Here is a 17,405-nt window from a genome sequence, read left to right on the forward strand (position 1 = left end):
TTGTCCTTTGTGTTATAGTCTTTCAATGTTAGGTCATGTGCCTGGAAAAATTATGGGCCAAGTGTTTCTATGATTTCCTTAATAATTTGTTTCTTCTTTTATTTAGAGTTTCTATTGCCACTGGTCAATGTATGAAAATATAAGTTAGATTGGGCAAGGAATATTTTATTATTTTCAAGAGAGCAAGGTTGCAAGATAAATTATCAGGCAATCTCTGTATCTTGTTAAATTTCTTGTTAACTATTTACTTGCTACCAAATGAAATTTTTGGAGTTAAAAATTGCAGGCTCAGTATTTGGCAAATTGAGTGTTGTAATTTGGGAAGTTATTTTTTTGTATCTCATTGTCCCCCTTTCATAATTGTTCTAGATTTCTATCTTATCAATTATTTCCCAAAGAACTAGATTTTGGTTTTGTTGATCCTTTTTATACTTACGTCATTGATTTCTGCTCTTAGCTTTCTTATTGCTTCCTTGGGTTTGTTGTTTTACTATTTTTAAAAGCTCATGTGTTGAGCCCCTTTATATGCTTTTATCCTTTTTTTTTTTTTTGGATAAGTGTATTTGAAGAATGAATTTCCTCCCCAAATGCATGTGTTTTCAATGGTGATAAACTATAAAAATTTTACACTTGATTTCTGTTTTTACCCAACTTATTTTAGTAGTGTGAGATTTAGTTTCTGGACATATAGACTTTTTAAAGCTATGATTTCATTATTAAGTTATATAATTAAAGCATTTTTGCCAGGAATATAATCTGTGTTAAACTGAGATTAGAATTTATTCAGGCTTCCTTAATAATATGGCACTTTGTCAGTTTTTACAATATACAACATGTATTAGAAACGAGTGCTGGTGCTGCGGCTCACTAGGCTAATCCTCTGCCTTGCAGCGCCGGCACACCCGGTTCTAGTCCCGGTCGGGGCGCTGGATTCTGTCCCGGTTGCCCCTCTTCCAGGCCAGCTCTCTGCTGTGGCCAGGGAGTGCAGTGGAGGATGGCCCAAGTGCTTGGGCCCTGCACCCCATGGGAGACCAGGAAAAGCACCTGGCTCCTGCCTTTGGATCAGCGCGGGGTGCCGGCCGCAGCGGCCATTGGAGGGTGAACCAACGGCAAAGGAAGACCTTTCTCTCTGTCTCTCTCTCTCACTGTCCACTCTGCCTGTCAAAAAAAAAAAAAAAAAAAGAAATGAGTATGCATTCTCTGTTTTTCATGTGTAAAGTTTATGGATCCAATAGTCTGAGTTTACTAATTTGTGTCATTTGGATCCTCTGTATATCTGTTTATTCATTGTCTGCTCAAGCTATTAATGTTTTTTTAAAGAATTATTTTATTTATTTGAAAGACAGAGTTACAGAGAGAGGTGGAGACAGAGAGAGAGGTCTTCCATCCGATGGTCCACTCCCCAATTGGCTGCAACAGCCAGAGCTGAGCCTATCCGAAGCCAGGAGCCATGTCTCCCATGTGGGTGCAGGAGCCCAAGGACTTGGGCCATCTTCTACTGCTTTCCCAGGCCATAGCAGAGAGCTGGATCAGAAGAGGAGCTGCCGGGACTAGGACCAGTGCCCATGTGGGATGCTGGCACTTCAGGCCAGGGCTTTAGCCCGCTGTGCTGCAGCGCCGGCCCCCAAAAGCTATTAATTGTTGAGAGAGGTATGCCATAGACTTCAACTGCACTTGCTGTTATTTGTCTCCAGTTGTGAGATTCATGATTTCTTGATATATTTTAAGACAAAATATTTATGTGTTTATGAAGGCTATATTTTCTATTTTTTTGGAAATCAATAATATATTTTTCCATTTTGTGTATATAATGTATGTATAATAATTTTTTGAAATACTTTAATCCAACAACATAAGATTTCAAATACATTAGAAGGAATTCATCAATGTATAAGACTTTGTTGAGGGTTTGGCGCTATGGCTCAGTGGGTTAATGCCCTGGCCTGAAGTGCTGGCATCCCATATGGGTGCAGGTTCGAGACCTGGCTGCTCCACTTCTAATAATGCTCTCTGCTATGGCCTGGGAAAGCAGTGGAAGATGGCTCAAGTCCTTGGGCCCCTGCATCTGCATGGGAGACCCAGAAGAAGTTCCTGGCTTCTGGCTTCGGATTGGTGCAGCTCTGGCTGTTGTGGCCAATTGGGGAGTGGACCATTGGATGGACGACCTTTCTCTCTCTCTGCCTCTGCTCTCTGTGTAATTCTGACTTTCAAATGAATAGATAAATCTTAAAAAAAAAGACTATGTTGATCTGTTAATTTTAATAATGAATATGTAGATTTTTCCATTTGTAAAACTGGCATCTGAAAACATTGGCAGTATTAATTTTTTACATTTTAATCATTGTAACTTTTACTATTTTTTAGCGGATTTTAATAGAACTTTATCAAATGATTATGGACCTCTTTGGTTTATTCCTAAGATTACAGAAAAAAAGCCTCAACATTCCACCATTACCTATGAGACAGAAGAATTAAAGAACTCTGTACTCACTGACAATGGCCCAGGGCCCTCTTTGTTTGGCCATGACAGGAGTTTGGGAAGGGCTTGCCTTTGGCGGAGCATCTTTGCTAAGTGTGGCTGTAGCTGGCGTGACTGCATTGGGGGGTCTGCACCAGGGGAAAGTTTTGCATTCACACCTGGAGACTTGCCGTCTCATGATTTCCGTTTCTGCACAAGGTGCCTCGTTCTCCTGGGCCTGTGCACAAGGTGTGGCTCTTTACAGCACAGCGGTCTGAGTAGTCGGACTTTGTACATGTCAGTCTACTAGAGCACAGGTTCCTCTTTCAGATCTACAATCCTGTGACCTGGAGCCTTCGGGAGCGTATACTTTGCAAATAAATGTATCTACTTAAACATTTGTTATGTTAAAAGTTTTTCAAATAGCAGCGTGGAGCAAAGGAAAAAAAAATGATTCTTTTGTATTTTGATGACAGGATTTTAAGGTCAGATGAAGTTATCTAGGGCAGGGAGTGAGAGGCAGGTGCATATGCAAGCCGAGGGTGAGGAGGTGGGTCTAGTTCAGTGTGTAGGTGAGGTGTGAGTGAGAAAGTGAGTATGTAATAAGGAGAATGGGTGAACCACAGGAAGCTAGGTGGACCACAGGAGGCTGGATGGAAAATAAAAAACCATTGGCTGTACTTAATTAAGAGCAAGATTAAAGCAACCCAAAGACAAATGGAAAATCACACATTTACTCCATAGAAGGGTGGAAATACAAAGTGCATGTGTTCAGAGAAAGGTGAACTAAAGTGGCTGGTCAAGCACAATCTGTAATTTTTGTAGTTCTCAGGATTTTATACAATAAGGTAGTCTGAATTTAAAAACAAAAAGCAAACATTTCATTGAGAAATAAATGCAAAATTTTCTTCTGTAAAACTTAGATATCTTGGCTTATGATTCCAATAGTTTAAAAAAAATGCTCTACTGAAATCAAGAGAATGTTAAACTGAGGAATCTGATGTTTTAATCTTACCTAAACTGAATGCTGTACTTACCTGTTCTTCCACTAGGTGTCTCTTTGCATACATGTTATGATTCTCAAGAAAGCCGATGGATTCTTGAAAACATTAACTTAAGTGGATTGTGTGAACAGATATCTCGGTTCTGGGAATAGTTAAGAATGACTTTAATTTAGCAATTTTTCCTAAAAATTAAAAAGGTGTATCTTGGCTTCATCTCTCATTCTTGCTTTAGAAATTTAGGAGAGGGGCCAGTGCTGTGGTCTGCCTTCGGTAGCGCCAGCATCTCACATGGGCACTAGCTCAAGACCCGGCTGCTGCACTTCTGATCCAGCTCCCTGCTTATGTGCTGGGAAAGCAGTAGAAGATGGCCCAAGTGCTTAGGCCCTTGTGCCCATGAGGGAGACATGGAAGAAGCTCCTGGCTTCAGCCTGGTCCAACAGGCATTTGGGGAGTGAATTGGTGGATGAAAGATCTCTCTCTATCTCTCTCTCTCTCTGGCTCTCTCTCTGTCTCTCTCTGTCTTTCTGTAACTCTACCTTTAAAATAATAATAAAAAAAGAATTTAGGAGACCCAGAAGTGTCAGCGAATGATATATTGAGACCCCTTTGCCCATATTGGTGGCAGGATGGTAGGGATGGAAGCCTTAGATTCAACAAGCTTCCCTTTGAGGAGTCCAGCCAGAAAGTAGCCCATGTTCTTTCTCGATGGCATTTTGGCAAGGATATACAATTCCAAAACAAAGTGCACTTGGCTCTCCAGTGTCTCCTGCTGGGAGGTATGGGTGTTGCTGGCCTGATCCTTCAAAACTACTCAGTGGCAGCTGATCTGTGATTCCACATGGAACCGTGGGATGTCTCTGAGAATTGCCCACAACTGGTAAGTAGTCTACCCACAATAATTTGTCCTAAAGTTGAGGCAGGATCAATAAAATCAGCAGGTATTTATGAGGTGCCTACTGTATGCCTGACTTGGAGTGTCTATGAGAATTATGGGGCTTATTCATTTTAGAAGAGGTGCAGAAAAGTTAATCATGCTGGTAAGTTGAAAAGGCAGAGATTAGTCTAAGAGACAGCACTGCAATGATCAGTGGGCCCTGGGCTTGGAGTTTGAAGACCTGAATTCAAATTCTGGCTTTATGCTTTGCAAGCTCTGTAGACTATTTACCTGATGTTTGTGTCAGTTTCTCCATCTCTAAAAGTATAGGTAATATACTTTCCAGAGCCAATGTGAAGAGAGAAACCGGTTCGTAAATAATTCTGCAAAATATCCTATTCCAATGGGCTCCAAGAGCAAGTGCCCATTTTTGATAAAAGTGTCTTTCCTGTGATTATGCACAGCTGTAAGTTTCCATATGGCCTCTACCTTTCTTGTCTGACTAGATTTGGTAACTACCATTGCAAAATTAAGAGGTTCATGAAAAAGATATTTCCTAATGAAAGAGCTAGCCAGACAAAAGAATTTCAGCTCCAATTTACAGAGCAATGAGTGTAAACCACTGGAAGATTTTGTAATTATTTCTCTTTTTCTGACTTCCTTCTAACCAGTGATGCTTCCCTACAGAGACCCCTGTTAAATGGGGGTTTATCTGTCTACTCACGAGGGTGGGAAGGGGGTTCAGTCGAATGTTGTCTGGCAAGGCTCAACTGAAGTGACTGGCTCCTCAGAGCACTGCACACGTTGTCTGGCTGTCATTGAGCAGAAAAAGCATATCATCTCCCATAGAGAAATACATGGGGTCGTTGTTCAAGTGGACAAATTTAGGGACACAAATTCTAGCAAGATGAGGGCTATCCATCGTTCTCCATACTTGTCTGGTGCATCCTCTCTCACTTCAGAGTGCTGGAGTTGAGTGAGCTTAGCAATCAGGTGTTATTTGGGGGCCACCCTGGAGGGAAGCATGGTGTGCTCATGGACAGGCTGTAGTGGGCTGAATATCTCGCCTCAGAGATACCAGCGTGTCCTCTGGCCTCATTATGGGCCTGCTTTTCCTTTCCTTGCATGACTTATAGCTCGGAACTAGTGCAAACTGGTACAAACTGTTGAATGCCATCTTGGAGTTTCAAAATTAAACCCTTGCACCAGCTAGTTTGATATTAGAATGGCTGGATCCTCGAAATTCTTTGCATCTGGAGTCGGTAAAGAAAGATGCAGCTGAGATTATAAGTTTTATCTGAGTTGGTGAACAAGGGTTGCCACTAAGTCTCTCTCTCTCTCTCTCTCTCTCTCTGCGTGTGTGTGTGTTTGGGGTGGAGGTGCAGCTTGTGTACTTTGCCTTGCCTATTAAGTAACTCGAGCCACAGAAAGTCTGTATGCCAGCACTATTCTGGAGGGCCAGCAGGAACCAGTGCTCACCAAGCAGTGTCCTGGAGCTTAAGGCAGCCGTGGGACAAAGTCAACTCCATAGAAATAGGTTCTTGTGCTTTTCTGTGCATCTACTCACTTGCACATGCTGGTAAAGGCAGAGGGCCTTGACTGAGAGCAACCCTGTCCCTGTGCCAGAGCTGGGGTGCAGCAGGTGGTAGGTCCAAGCTTGCCACAGCCTGGGGGTATGCTGTGGGTGAAGACTGAGACCTCAGGAGCTACAGGCTCCTGAGGCAGGGAGGACAGGTGACCCCTACAGAGGTTCTTTCTCACAGACACAGAGGGGCAAGGTCAAAAGCCATTTGCCTCTAGTTAGGCTCTTCCAGGGGGGTAAAAAAATATTTTTTCCCATCACTTTCAGTTTGCCACCTGGTTATTACTATGCTAAAATGGTCTTCTGGGAGCAAAGATTGACACCATCATCTGAGAGAAGGTTATTCTCTTCTTTAGATTTGTGAATTCTGTGTCTGAGCCTTGACTGTCAGGAGTGACAGCTTATGTGGGATGCTCGAAGGGAGAGGAAGGAAGGAGCCTGCCAATGTCCTCAGATGATGTTACAGCATTTCAATGGTGTTGAGAATAAAGTAATTTTAAGCATCATCATTTCTCTGCTTTAAAAAAGCTGTAGTTCTTGAAACCATCTGTCAATTCATCGTCTCAGTGGAGAGACGGCAGAAAATAAATGCAGCAAATGGGTAGAATAGAGAACAACAAAGGAAAAGCAAATGAAAGAGAAAGAATGCATTTTTTTAAAAGCAAGTAGAAAATGTGCTGGAATCAGGGTGGTAGAGCTTAAATTAAAAAGAAGAAAAATTGAAATAAGATAGTGCCATTTCCTCCTTCATAAATTCCCTGTAGAAAGTAGCGACCCCAGACCACCCTCTCCACACTGCATCTCTGTGCACACACTACTGGGGACAACATCTGGCATGTTGTTTACTCCTCTCCTGCTCCCCCTTGATGAGACAGGTCTCTACTAATTGGCAAAACTACTGGGTATTTCATGTCCCTTTCTTTTTAAGTAGGGGCAAAGATCAATTTTCTCTTCTGCTTTCATGGTGTTGCTGTGATGGGCTTCCCTTAGCAGAGATGCGAGCTTATCCACAGCTCCTGTGGCAGGTGAAGAGAGCACATTTGTTGCCACATGGATTACTCGCTCCTTGATGATGGCAACTTCTGCTCCAAGAGGCGCCAGTCTTTCCTGTTTGCTTCTTCAGCTCTGGTTTCTAGATTCAGAATAAGGCACATTGTTTGCCCGTGTTGCTGGACTGTCTATAAATCCTAAGTGACTCGTAGGAGTTCTGTGAAAATTAAAGGAAATCATACAGGAAACACAACACATGCTCAATAAGTGGTAGCAACTACCTAGAATGGGCATAATCACCTAGAAACACCTTTGTAATACAAAGCTGTTCTTCCTGCAGGAATTAGTATGCAACTAAAGGGTTTGAGTAAGTGTGATAACGGATTTCATCCAATAAAATAGCTTTCACACTTCAAGGTTGGTTGAGTTCCCTGGCAGGGTCTTCCAGTGATCGTTGGGTCCTTGTTACAGAGGTTAAGAGAATTGTTTTCTCAGTCATACTTTAGTTATCTTCTTTAAAGAACAATTCTTTAAAACCTCACAACATGCAATATAGCCAGATAGTTTCACAAACTTTAAGTTTGTGAAATAAAGTAAAATAAAAGATGTTTGTAAAAAGCTCTGCAACTAAAAAGTGGAAAACAAATTTTATTATCAAATGAATAATAAAGTTAATTTCAAAGAAGAGATTTTCTTTAATATGTACTAATGAAGAATCTTTCTGTTTGTGTTCCTTTTTTTTTTTTTTTTTTGGACAGGCAGAGTGGACAGTGAGAGAGAGTCAGAGAAATGTCTTCCTCTACCGTTGGTTCACCCTCCAATGGCCGCTGCGGCCGGTGCGCTGCAGCCGGCGCACCGCGCTGATCCGAAGCCAGGAGCCAGGTGCTTCTCCTGGTCTCCCATGCAGGTGCAGGGCCCAAGGACTTGGGCCATCCTCCACTGCACTCCCAGGCCACAGCAGAGAGCTGGCCTGGAAGAGGGGCAACCGGAACAGAATCCAGTGTCCTGACCAGGACTAGAACCCAGTGTGCTGGCACCGCAGGCGGAGGATTAGCCTATTAAGCCGCAGCGCCGGCCTGTTTGTGTTTCTGATGCAAACAATAATGCATGCTATTAAGTTGGGGGCATTCTAACAATTTAGAAGTTGTTTGGTAAGTTAGTTAGGTCAGAAATATGGACTCCAGTCTATGTAATTTTAAAACCAGAAAATAAACCAAGAGTATCAAGATGAAGCAAAATATTCTGTTGAAAAGAAGGCTAGTACAATTGATTTTTCTTTTAAAACTAAGAAAAAAAATCACTAAAGGATGTTATAGGAGTAACAGGTCAGAACTGACTGTTTTGGTTATTCCTTAATAGACATTAAAATCTTCGTAATGGTGCAATAAAATGAACACCATGCTTAATGTTTTAAAGGCTGGAAATTTGTTATGATTTTTGTGTAGAAATGACTTTCCAACTATGTTAAATATGAGCTAGATTTATCCTCTGTTTTACAGAGCCTTGTATGAGAGCAACTAGAAAATTTAAAACCTACAAATTAACTCATAACTTTCTAATCCTCTACAGTTAAAAATAATACTGGCCAAAATTCCTTATCAAGGTAAATCAAATAACTGCTCTTCCTTCTTTTAAGTCTTTTACTTGTATGTACCTTTCTTAAACTGAAAATCTCAGAAGGTTGTGAATACTAAAAAATTGCAACGTCTTAGAAACTTTGCCAGCATCGTTAATTTTTCATGAGGTGATCTTATTGTGTGCTTTAAATATATTTTCATCAAAACCAGGAAGCTGCTTATTTGGCTTATCAACATATGTATACATATGCCCTATCATATAGTTACCTGGATCAATTTTCTTTTTTTTTTATTTGAAAGTCAGAGTTACAGAGAGGCAGAGGCAGAGAGAGGGAGGTGTTCCATCCGCTGGTATACTCCCCAAATGGCCATAACGGCTGGAGCTAGGCTGATCCAAAGCTAGGAGACAGGAGCTTCTTCTAGGTCTCCCATGTGAGTGCAGGGGCCCAAGGACTTGGGCCATCTTCTGCTGCTTTCCCAGGCCACAGTGGAGAGTTGGATCAGAAGTAGAGCAGCTGGACTCAAACTGGTACCCATAGGGGATGCTGGCACTGCAAGCAGAGGTTTTACCCCCTATACCCCAGCAGTGGGCCCCTGGATCAATTTTCAACATACAGACAATAAGCAAAGGCATTTACATGAGACGCCTTGACCACCATTTCACTTTCTAATTCTTCCTGATTGTGACCTTCTGCTTTGAATAAAAGAGAAGAAACAAGAGCTGAACGTATATGATTTTGAATATTATTCAGCCCCAAATTAACTTTTTATCATTTTGATAAGACATTAGATTTTATATATGTAAAATACATCAAGAAATAAATTCCAAGACTCCAAAATCATTAGCTAAGCACACAAAATAGCTTGCACAAAAAGTATATCCATCCTCAGGTCTCTCCCATCCCATGCCCCAACCCTGACAGTGATTTTGTGCTATTTTTTTTTTCAAAAGATTTATTTATCTACTTGAGAGGCAGAGTTACAGACAGAGAGAGGGGAAGACAGAGAGGTCTTCCATCTGCTGGTTTACTCCCCAAATGACTGCAACATTAGAGCTGGACAGGATGCTTCTTATGAGTCTCCCATGCAGGTGCAGGGGCCCAAGCATGTGGGACGTCTTCCACTGTTTTCACAGGCCATTAGCAGGGTGGTGGATTGGAAGTAAAGCAGCAAGGACTTGAACTGGTGCTTATATGGGTTGCTGACACCACAGATGGATGCTTAACCTACTATTCCACAGCAGTGGCCCATGATTTTGTGCTATGTTTACCCATGTAATCTCTACTGGATGAAGTCTGACAACATGATTTCATTTCCATATCCTGGTGTTTCTAATGGGCTATCCATAATGGCAATATTCCATAAAACAAAAATTGCTTATTCACAGATTTTCTTTATGGAAACTCATCTATACTTTGTGGGTTTAGTTTTTCACTTTTAATTCATTTAGTCAACAAGTATCTCTTGAGTCATCCTGTATGCAAAGACTGGGGATACAGCAGTAAGCACGTGAATGAGGCAACATTATCTGCACTCAGGTGGGTTGGGATACAGTGGGGTTTCAGATATTAGAGAACCTGGGGCTTGTGATGTGGAGCAGTGGATGAACTCATAGCTTGCAATGCTGGCATCCTATATTAAATTGCTGGTTCAAGTTCCAGTTGTTCTACTTCCAATTAGGCTCCCAGCTAATGTGCCTGGAAAAGCAGCAAATGATGATCCAAGTACTGGTGTCCCTACCATCCATGTGGGAGACCTGGATGGAATTCAGACCTGGTCAAGCCCTGGCCATTGCCAATGAACCAGTGGATAAAATCAGTCCTCTCTCTCTCTCTCTCTCTCTCTCTCTCCATCCCCACCTCTCTGCCTTCCAAATAAGTGAGTAAACTTTTTAAAAAGATTTTAAAGAATGAATTGAGGAATGGATCATTCACTACAATGATGAAAACATCTATGAATAAAAGAAAAGGTGCTATGAGTGTTTAAAAGAGGATTCATCTCTCACAAGGATCAGGGGAGATTTTTCTTGATCAGTGGTATTTGCTCAGAGGGTTGAAATGTTAGATGGGATTGTTAGCTAAACCATCTTGCATAGGGGCTGTTGGAGAAAAGCATGCACAGAGCTTCTGAGATTGGGAGAAACATGTTTAAGGAGTTAAAAGGAATCTAGTCAGCCAGGGACGTGGAGAATGAGAGATATGGAGGCCACGTGAGGAGGTGATGGAGAGCTTCCCTTATAGGAGACACTCATGCAATTGTTTTATCTCAGGACCAATGGCCACTGTAGGGATTTAAGGGAAGAGAGGAACCATGATATGTGAATCGAAGAAAACATCACTCGGGCCAGAGTGAAAGCCGGGATATCAGTTAGGACGCTCTTGCAGTTGCTAATTCCCTGGATTAGAGTGGTGGCAATTGGCCTGGACAGAGTAGAGATGGACAGGGTGAAAGCAGGTGAAATGAGTGTGGAGGAAAGATTCCTCAGGAACCAGGGGAGGCTTAATGTCAATGGCTGGGGCCTTGCGTTTGCAACAAAACCCAGTGCTTGGAGGGACAATTAGAAGTGAATTTTTGCTTTTGTCTTCCATCATCTGCTGCCAGATAGAAATTTGGCTGAATAAAAAAAGGATTCAGCTTTCTACTGAAGTAAAGTCATCTGAGGATGTGATCTATCGATTTAAAAATAATTTTATCAAAATCACCTGGGCTAGGCACCGGGCCACAGAGAAGACTGGGTCCTGGTCACTGCCTCTCATGTTCCTAGTTTCCTAATGGGGAGACAGAAATGTCCACAGAGCCACAATCCTAAATGTGCCACAATCCTACCCACTCTTTGGACTATGTTCGAGGGAGACATTAGGGGAGCCAGGAAAGCACCATGGTGGTGAAGAGAACTGGTTCTGAAGCTTGGCTGGAATTTGGACATGCCTGTTTACTAACTTCCTCTTCTAAATTTTCTCCTCCAAGAAATGGGAGTAATCATCATAAGGTAACTATGACACTTATGTGGCATGATACATGAATATTATCAATCCACCAGGCCCAGAGCAACTGCTTAATAAAAGCAATAAATTTAACTATTGTAATATCATAGGAAGGGGCCAGTTCAGTTCATCATCTGAGTAGAGTCGGGGATGTTTTCACAGTATGGCATTTACATATTACTTAAAGGTACACATGGTCCACCTTTAACAAATGCATATGTAAGGAGCAAATGTTTTATAGGAATAAAATAATTTATGGGGAATTTGTGAAATGTTAAGTGCTGCTATGAGCATTTTAAAGATATTTCTTGATTTAAATCTCATCCAACCCTAAAAATAAATACTAATTACTATCATCATTTCACAGACAGGAGTCCAGAGTCCCCTAAATCATTCGGTTAAGTAGGTTGTAAATTAGAATTTAGATCCAGTCTAGTCCAATCCAAACCTTTGACTCTGAACTTCTATAATATTTCCTTCTTTGCATAGAACCACCACAGTATTCAATGTGATTTTGCTCATTATGTATCCACTCAATTGATAATAAAAATACATTGCTATAAATAGACAATAAAATATTTACAGCACTTTATCTGAATATCTTGTAAGTACTTATTATAGACCACATACATATAGGGGGATAAAAAATAAACCAGCAGTTATCCCGGCTTCCACAAAACATTACCATATCCATTCTGTGGAAAGTATATTCAGACTTTTACCCCCTCAAAGCATTGATGTCTGAGTGTGGTTATATGTAAACTTATATTTCTATGACACAAAATGAATGAGAACACTGTGTACATAAAACTTACCTTTTTATTAGAGATATATTATGAAATGTTTTTGTGTTTGGCATGGTAGTACTTATTACAGTTCATGGCACATAGTAAAGACTCAGCAACTGTTAGATGCCACTGTTATCATTGTCATCTTGACAAATCGTCCTCCAAGAAGGGTGACATCCCAAATATGCAAGACTATTCTTTTTAAAAATATATTTATTTATTTGAGCGACAGTGAGAGAGCAAGATCCTGTCTGTTGGCTCACTCCCAAATGCCCACAATCCCTGAAGCAAGAGTCAGGAATCCAACTGGAGGTGCCACATAGGTGTCAGGGACTCAATTACTTGAGTTATAGCCACCGCCTCCCAGGGTCTAAGTAGCAGGGAGCTGGAGTCAAGAGCCAGATCTGGGTATCAAGTTTAGTTTCTCTGATATGAGACACGAGCATCTCACCTGCTATGTCACGAGTTGCTCTTGGGAAGTGATTTCATTCCAACATGCTTCTATCTTCATCACACGTGGCTTCTTTCACTGAATTTCTTTTATTGTCAATGTTGAAGATTAAAAGTGGAGTCATGTAATTTTATTTTGTGCTTATTTTATTGTTAATGATATTAACATTAGTCATTTGTATTTTTTGAAATTTTCTTCAGTTATGTTTCTATCAGTTGGCTCATTTTCTTTCTAGTTTGTATAAGCACCCTCTAAATTAAGATTGCTATATATTAAGGGTATATTGCAGATGTTTTTTTCCAGCGTTTGAGTTGATTTTATCTAGGTTTTAGGTTTTTTAAAATAATGAATTAAAAATTGTTTATCAGTTTTTTTATCATAGTGTTACTCTTATATTTCACAAATAAATGTCTTATTCATGGAATTTATGATGTAAGAAACAGATATTGATTCTCCAAAATTTGGAGACCTTAGTATAAGAAAAAAAGTCAAGTAGGGCTGGTCTTGTATTGGTGGTGTTGCTGGAAAGAATTGAAAAGTTCTCTCTTCTGCAGAGACTTTCTGTGGCTTGGCTATCTTTAACAGGAGTTTTGCTTTTCAAAGTAAGAAAACATGAGGGGTTTTCTTTTGTTTTCACTTTAGTTGCTTTAGTTGAAGCCTCAGCATGTCTTGTTTTTCAGGTAATCCACTACAAAGTACCACACATCAAAAGGGGCTCATCTTGGTATTAGAGTTGGGAGTTCTGATACTGGGGAGTTTGTTACATCTTTGAAGTTCAATAACAGGTAATGGAGCAAATGCTTCCTCATCTTTCATTGCATTGTTTGTTATGAAAAAGGTAGTGCTTTAATTTCTCCAAAAAATATGTGTATACTGTAATGTTAACTGGGTAAATCATGTGCAGGTCTTATTTGTAGACTTGAAAGAATACTGACAGATGTGCAATGAAATTCTGGTTTATCTTACGGATTTAAGTTTTAACAGTTGGCTTTTTAAGTTCTGCAAGAAAACCATTTTATGCATTATTTTTATTGTGAAATTGATCAAATACCATAGATGTATTCTTTCTCCTTGCCCAGAGATTCATGTTTTTCTGAACACTTTAATCTTACATGTAGTGGGAAATCTTTTTTCTCTTCTAGCTTTGATTTCTACCAATCTGATCACATACATGGCTTCTGACAGCAATGCTCTTGTAAGTACCCTTTGAAACCCCTGGGTTTTAGATATTATTAGGTGGACAACACAGAAGAATAATGGACAAGTTCATTTTTTTCTTTGCTGCCTATTTATTTATTGTCCTCTATTTCATTAGCCATATTAGAATCAAGTGAAGCTGTTGTCAGGTTTCAAGGACTTTATGGTCAGCAGGAATTTAAGACCTCTGGAGCTTTATTTTATTAAGAAACATGACCATTTTAATGTACTGTGCATAATTATCCCTATGACTTATAAAGATGCCGACTATAGTACTAGTGTGATCTCTATAGGAAGAATTCCATTAATAATTTTGTTGAAATTGTGGGTTTGATTTAAAACAATTTTATGACCATAAGTTTGCCTAAGACTGGTAAGTAAACTGAGTTAGCATGTTTTCTCTATTAGACAAAGAAACTTATTTGCACCTGCTTTCTTCCCCAAGCAAGACTTTAGGTCCCTTCCTTCTACTTCCCACAGCAGTGAAAGAGGTACCTCATGATGTAGTAATTAGTTTTTTTTTTTTAATTTAGAATTTTTTAGCATATAAAATTCGGTCACTTTTCTTATTTTCTGTTTGCCCTTGGACCTCATAATCCCAGTGTCATTTAGTTGAGGGTCAAGTCAAGCAAAATTTGGGAATCAACATGTGCAACTTGAGTCACAACCAGTATTAGTAACGTGGCATTTCTAATGGAAGGGGATGTACAGCCATGTGGGGCTCTACAGCATGCACGTTTGGCAAATCTAAGACTTCATGATGGTTGCAAAGGACAAAATTCTTGGAGTAGATCTTAAAGCAGGACCAGAAGCAATGTGAGCAGAGAATAGAACACAGACTTCCTGCCAAATCTGGAACGTGGACAACGGTTTCCCGAAATCAATTAGAAAATGGGTATCAAGCAGGTTGCAGTAGCACTGATAGAAAAAGTGTTCTCCTGGTAGCAACTCTGGATGTTTTCAACCTTTGTCATCCCAGGGGCTGTGCTCTGCTCCTAGACTCAACCAGCCAGGCTGTCCTTGTGTACTGTCAGCGTCTGGGTGATAGGTCTGCGCATCTTCCAGCTGCTTTTCAGTGATTACCCTGTTTCATCTTTCCATTCAGAAAATGAGCTCAATTTTCTGCTGTCATTTGTTCTCTAAGTAAAACAAAGCACAGGAGATCTAATTGTATGCCTTGTAGTGTGTTCCCATGGGTTTGACACCTCTGACCTAGTCACATCCCAAATTACACTTCATTTCCACTAAACTGATATTTACTGAGCTGTCTGTGCTGTACCCTGCGCTTGGGGCTTGGGCAAGAAGACAAGTTTAGCATCTCATCAGAAAGAAGATTTTCTTTAAAGATTTACTTTACTCATTTGAAAGACAGAGTTGAGGGTGGGAAGAGAGAGTCACAGAGTTCTCTATCTGCTCATTCACTCCCCAAATAATTACAATGGCTGAGGCTGGGCCAGGCCATAGCCAGGAGACAGAAGCCCCAACTGGGTTTCCCATATTGGTGTAGGTACCCAAGCACTTGGGCCATCTTCTGCTGCTTTCCCAGGCACATCCGCATGGAGCTGGATCACAAATGAAACAGCCAGTGGTGGAACTGATGCCCCCGTGGGATGCCAGCACTGCGGGTGGTCCAACTTCTCACACAGGACACTGGTCCCTAGAAGGAAGCTACTTTTAAGGCATTTTCATTGGTTCTAGCCTGATAATTGTCATTGCAGTTGGTATGATAAATGGTGCTGATAAAACAGCTCGGAATTTAGAACTGAATCACAAATATTTGACATTTTATTATGTTTATACTCTGTTTGTATTTGAGCAGCACTGCTGTCTTTAGTAGAGCTGCTTTATGCTCAGTAGAATTCTTTTATCTCTCTTAAATAAAATGATAGAGTTTTCAAAGTTAAATATCAGGTAGAACCCAAAATATTAGCTCAAGAATTTTGGTTTGGTTTCTTAAATATTTCCATCTTTCACAGTCACAATGCTTGCTCCTTCCTGCTTCTCCTGGGGATCTTTCCTCTGCATCTGTCCCACTCTAATCTACAAGCTCCACAACACTGAGTCGTCTTAAATGGAAGTCTCTGCTACTCTACAGCTTCCATCAGTTCAGTAGCTTCCCAGTGGCCTTCAGACAAACTGCACAAGGGTAACTCACAAGGCCCTGGCAGAGGTGACTTTGTCACTCTTGTAGTGGTTGACCCCTACTCTCTGAGGTTGGTGCACACTGGGTTGTACCTGCATCACTGTATCCAATGCTGTGTGACTCAGGGCTTTGTCTTTTTGATCTTATTCATCCACGGAATACCTGCCCCCTGACTCCCAAGTTCTGGACAGCATGAATTTCTCCTTTGAGGTTCTGATGGACCCTCGTGCAGATCTTGTTAGCCTTCTTTGTCTATTTTCCATATTTGACTGGAAGCTGTGTGGGAGCTTAGTTACCGTCAAGTCTCTGGTCTGTGGCACCGAGTAACGGTGCAATAAACAAAATACACAATTTATAGATTGTGACCTGAAAGAAAGAATTAATGTAACCCCTTTCAGGACCTGGGTCACAGTTTGTTGGAAAATTTTCAGCATAGACATTAGATTTGGTGTAAAACTTAAACATCTCCAAGGATCTGTTTATTTAGTCCTTGAAGTTGATAAATTCTCATGCAATGCATTACAGTGGTGACAAAATATGATGTGTTAAGTCACTTTGTTTAGTTTGTTTTTATCATTAGTTTCACATTAAAATAAACAAATGAATAAACAAATAAAAATTAAAAAATAAATAAGTAAATATAGCAAATATTGCTCTTTAAAGTCTAATTAGAAAATTTTCTAGTGTTAGATTTTAGTAAAATGTTTTGGCTAATAAAGGAAAACATGCTTCTTTTAAGGATGACAGGTCTCACAAGAGGGCAATGGATATTCTCTTTTAATATTATATATAATTATTTTATACAAAACTTCTAAATCCTCTGGATTTCAGGGATGGTTCCTTTGGGGAAGAAATGTCAGAATTATCTCAGATCAAGGCTTTACCACAGTGCTTTAGGAGGAATTCCTCTAGATATAATTTCTTGATTAAATACTGCCAGACTAGAGAATGTCACGTGAAAAGCTGTTCTGGAAACTAAAAAGTTTATGCCTCTCGGTCGCGGTTCCTGCGCTCAGTTTCCATGCTGAGGAGGAAAAGGTCAGTGAGTGTGAATGACCAATTCCTTCTGGCACCGTAGTGAAGTTCATTGCTGCTGTGTGGACTCTCATCTATGGGAAGATCTAAGAGCAAACTGGAACTTCCTGTGTTGGTCTCACAAGAAAGTTCAGCGTTCATGACTCACCAAACACCTATGGCCTGTTCTTTCTGTGACCATATCCAGTGAATAGCTCAGACCCCAAATCTGCCCCCTTATAACTCATTCTACCCCTCTCTCCATCTCTGTGCTCATGGTGTGAACTTCAGGCATGTTGTAGCACATAAGGAAAAAGTGAGGAGTTTGTCACATTTCTGATCA

The 17,405-nt window shown here is 40.5% G+C and overlaps 1 protein-coding gene across 14 annotated transcripts in view; it reads left to right on the forward strand.

Annotated features, from left to right (window-relative positions):
• IPCEF1 (interaction protein for cytohesin exchange factors 1) overlaps positions 1–17,405 on the forward strand; it is a 210,930-nt gene that overhangs the window by 89,363 nt on the left and 104,162 nt on the right. For all 14 annotated transcript variants that reach the window (XR_016233620.1, XM_089332554.1, XM_089332556.1 and 11 more), the window contains exons 3-4: positions 13,389–13,493; positions 13,851–13,903. Coding sequence is in view for 13 of the 14 variants with exons in the window: in XM_089332554.1 (XP_089188680.1) it covers positions 13,880–13,903 (24 nt within the window). In the remaining variant the exon portion in view is untranslated. The remainder of the gene's footprint in view (positions 1–13,388; positions 13,494–13,850; positions 13,904–17,405) is intronic.

The sequence above is a fragment of the Oryctolagus cuniculus genome, chromosome 5 (assembly GCF_051225735.1).
Source record: "Oryctolagus cuniculus isolate XC-2025 breed Fujian yellow rabbit chromosome 5, ASM5122573v1, whole genome shotgun sequence".
Taxonomy (NCBI): domain Eukaryota; kingdom Metazoa; phylum Chordata; class Mammalia; order Lagomorpha; family Leporidae; genus Oryctolagus; species Oryctolagus cuniculus.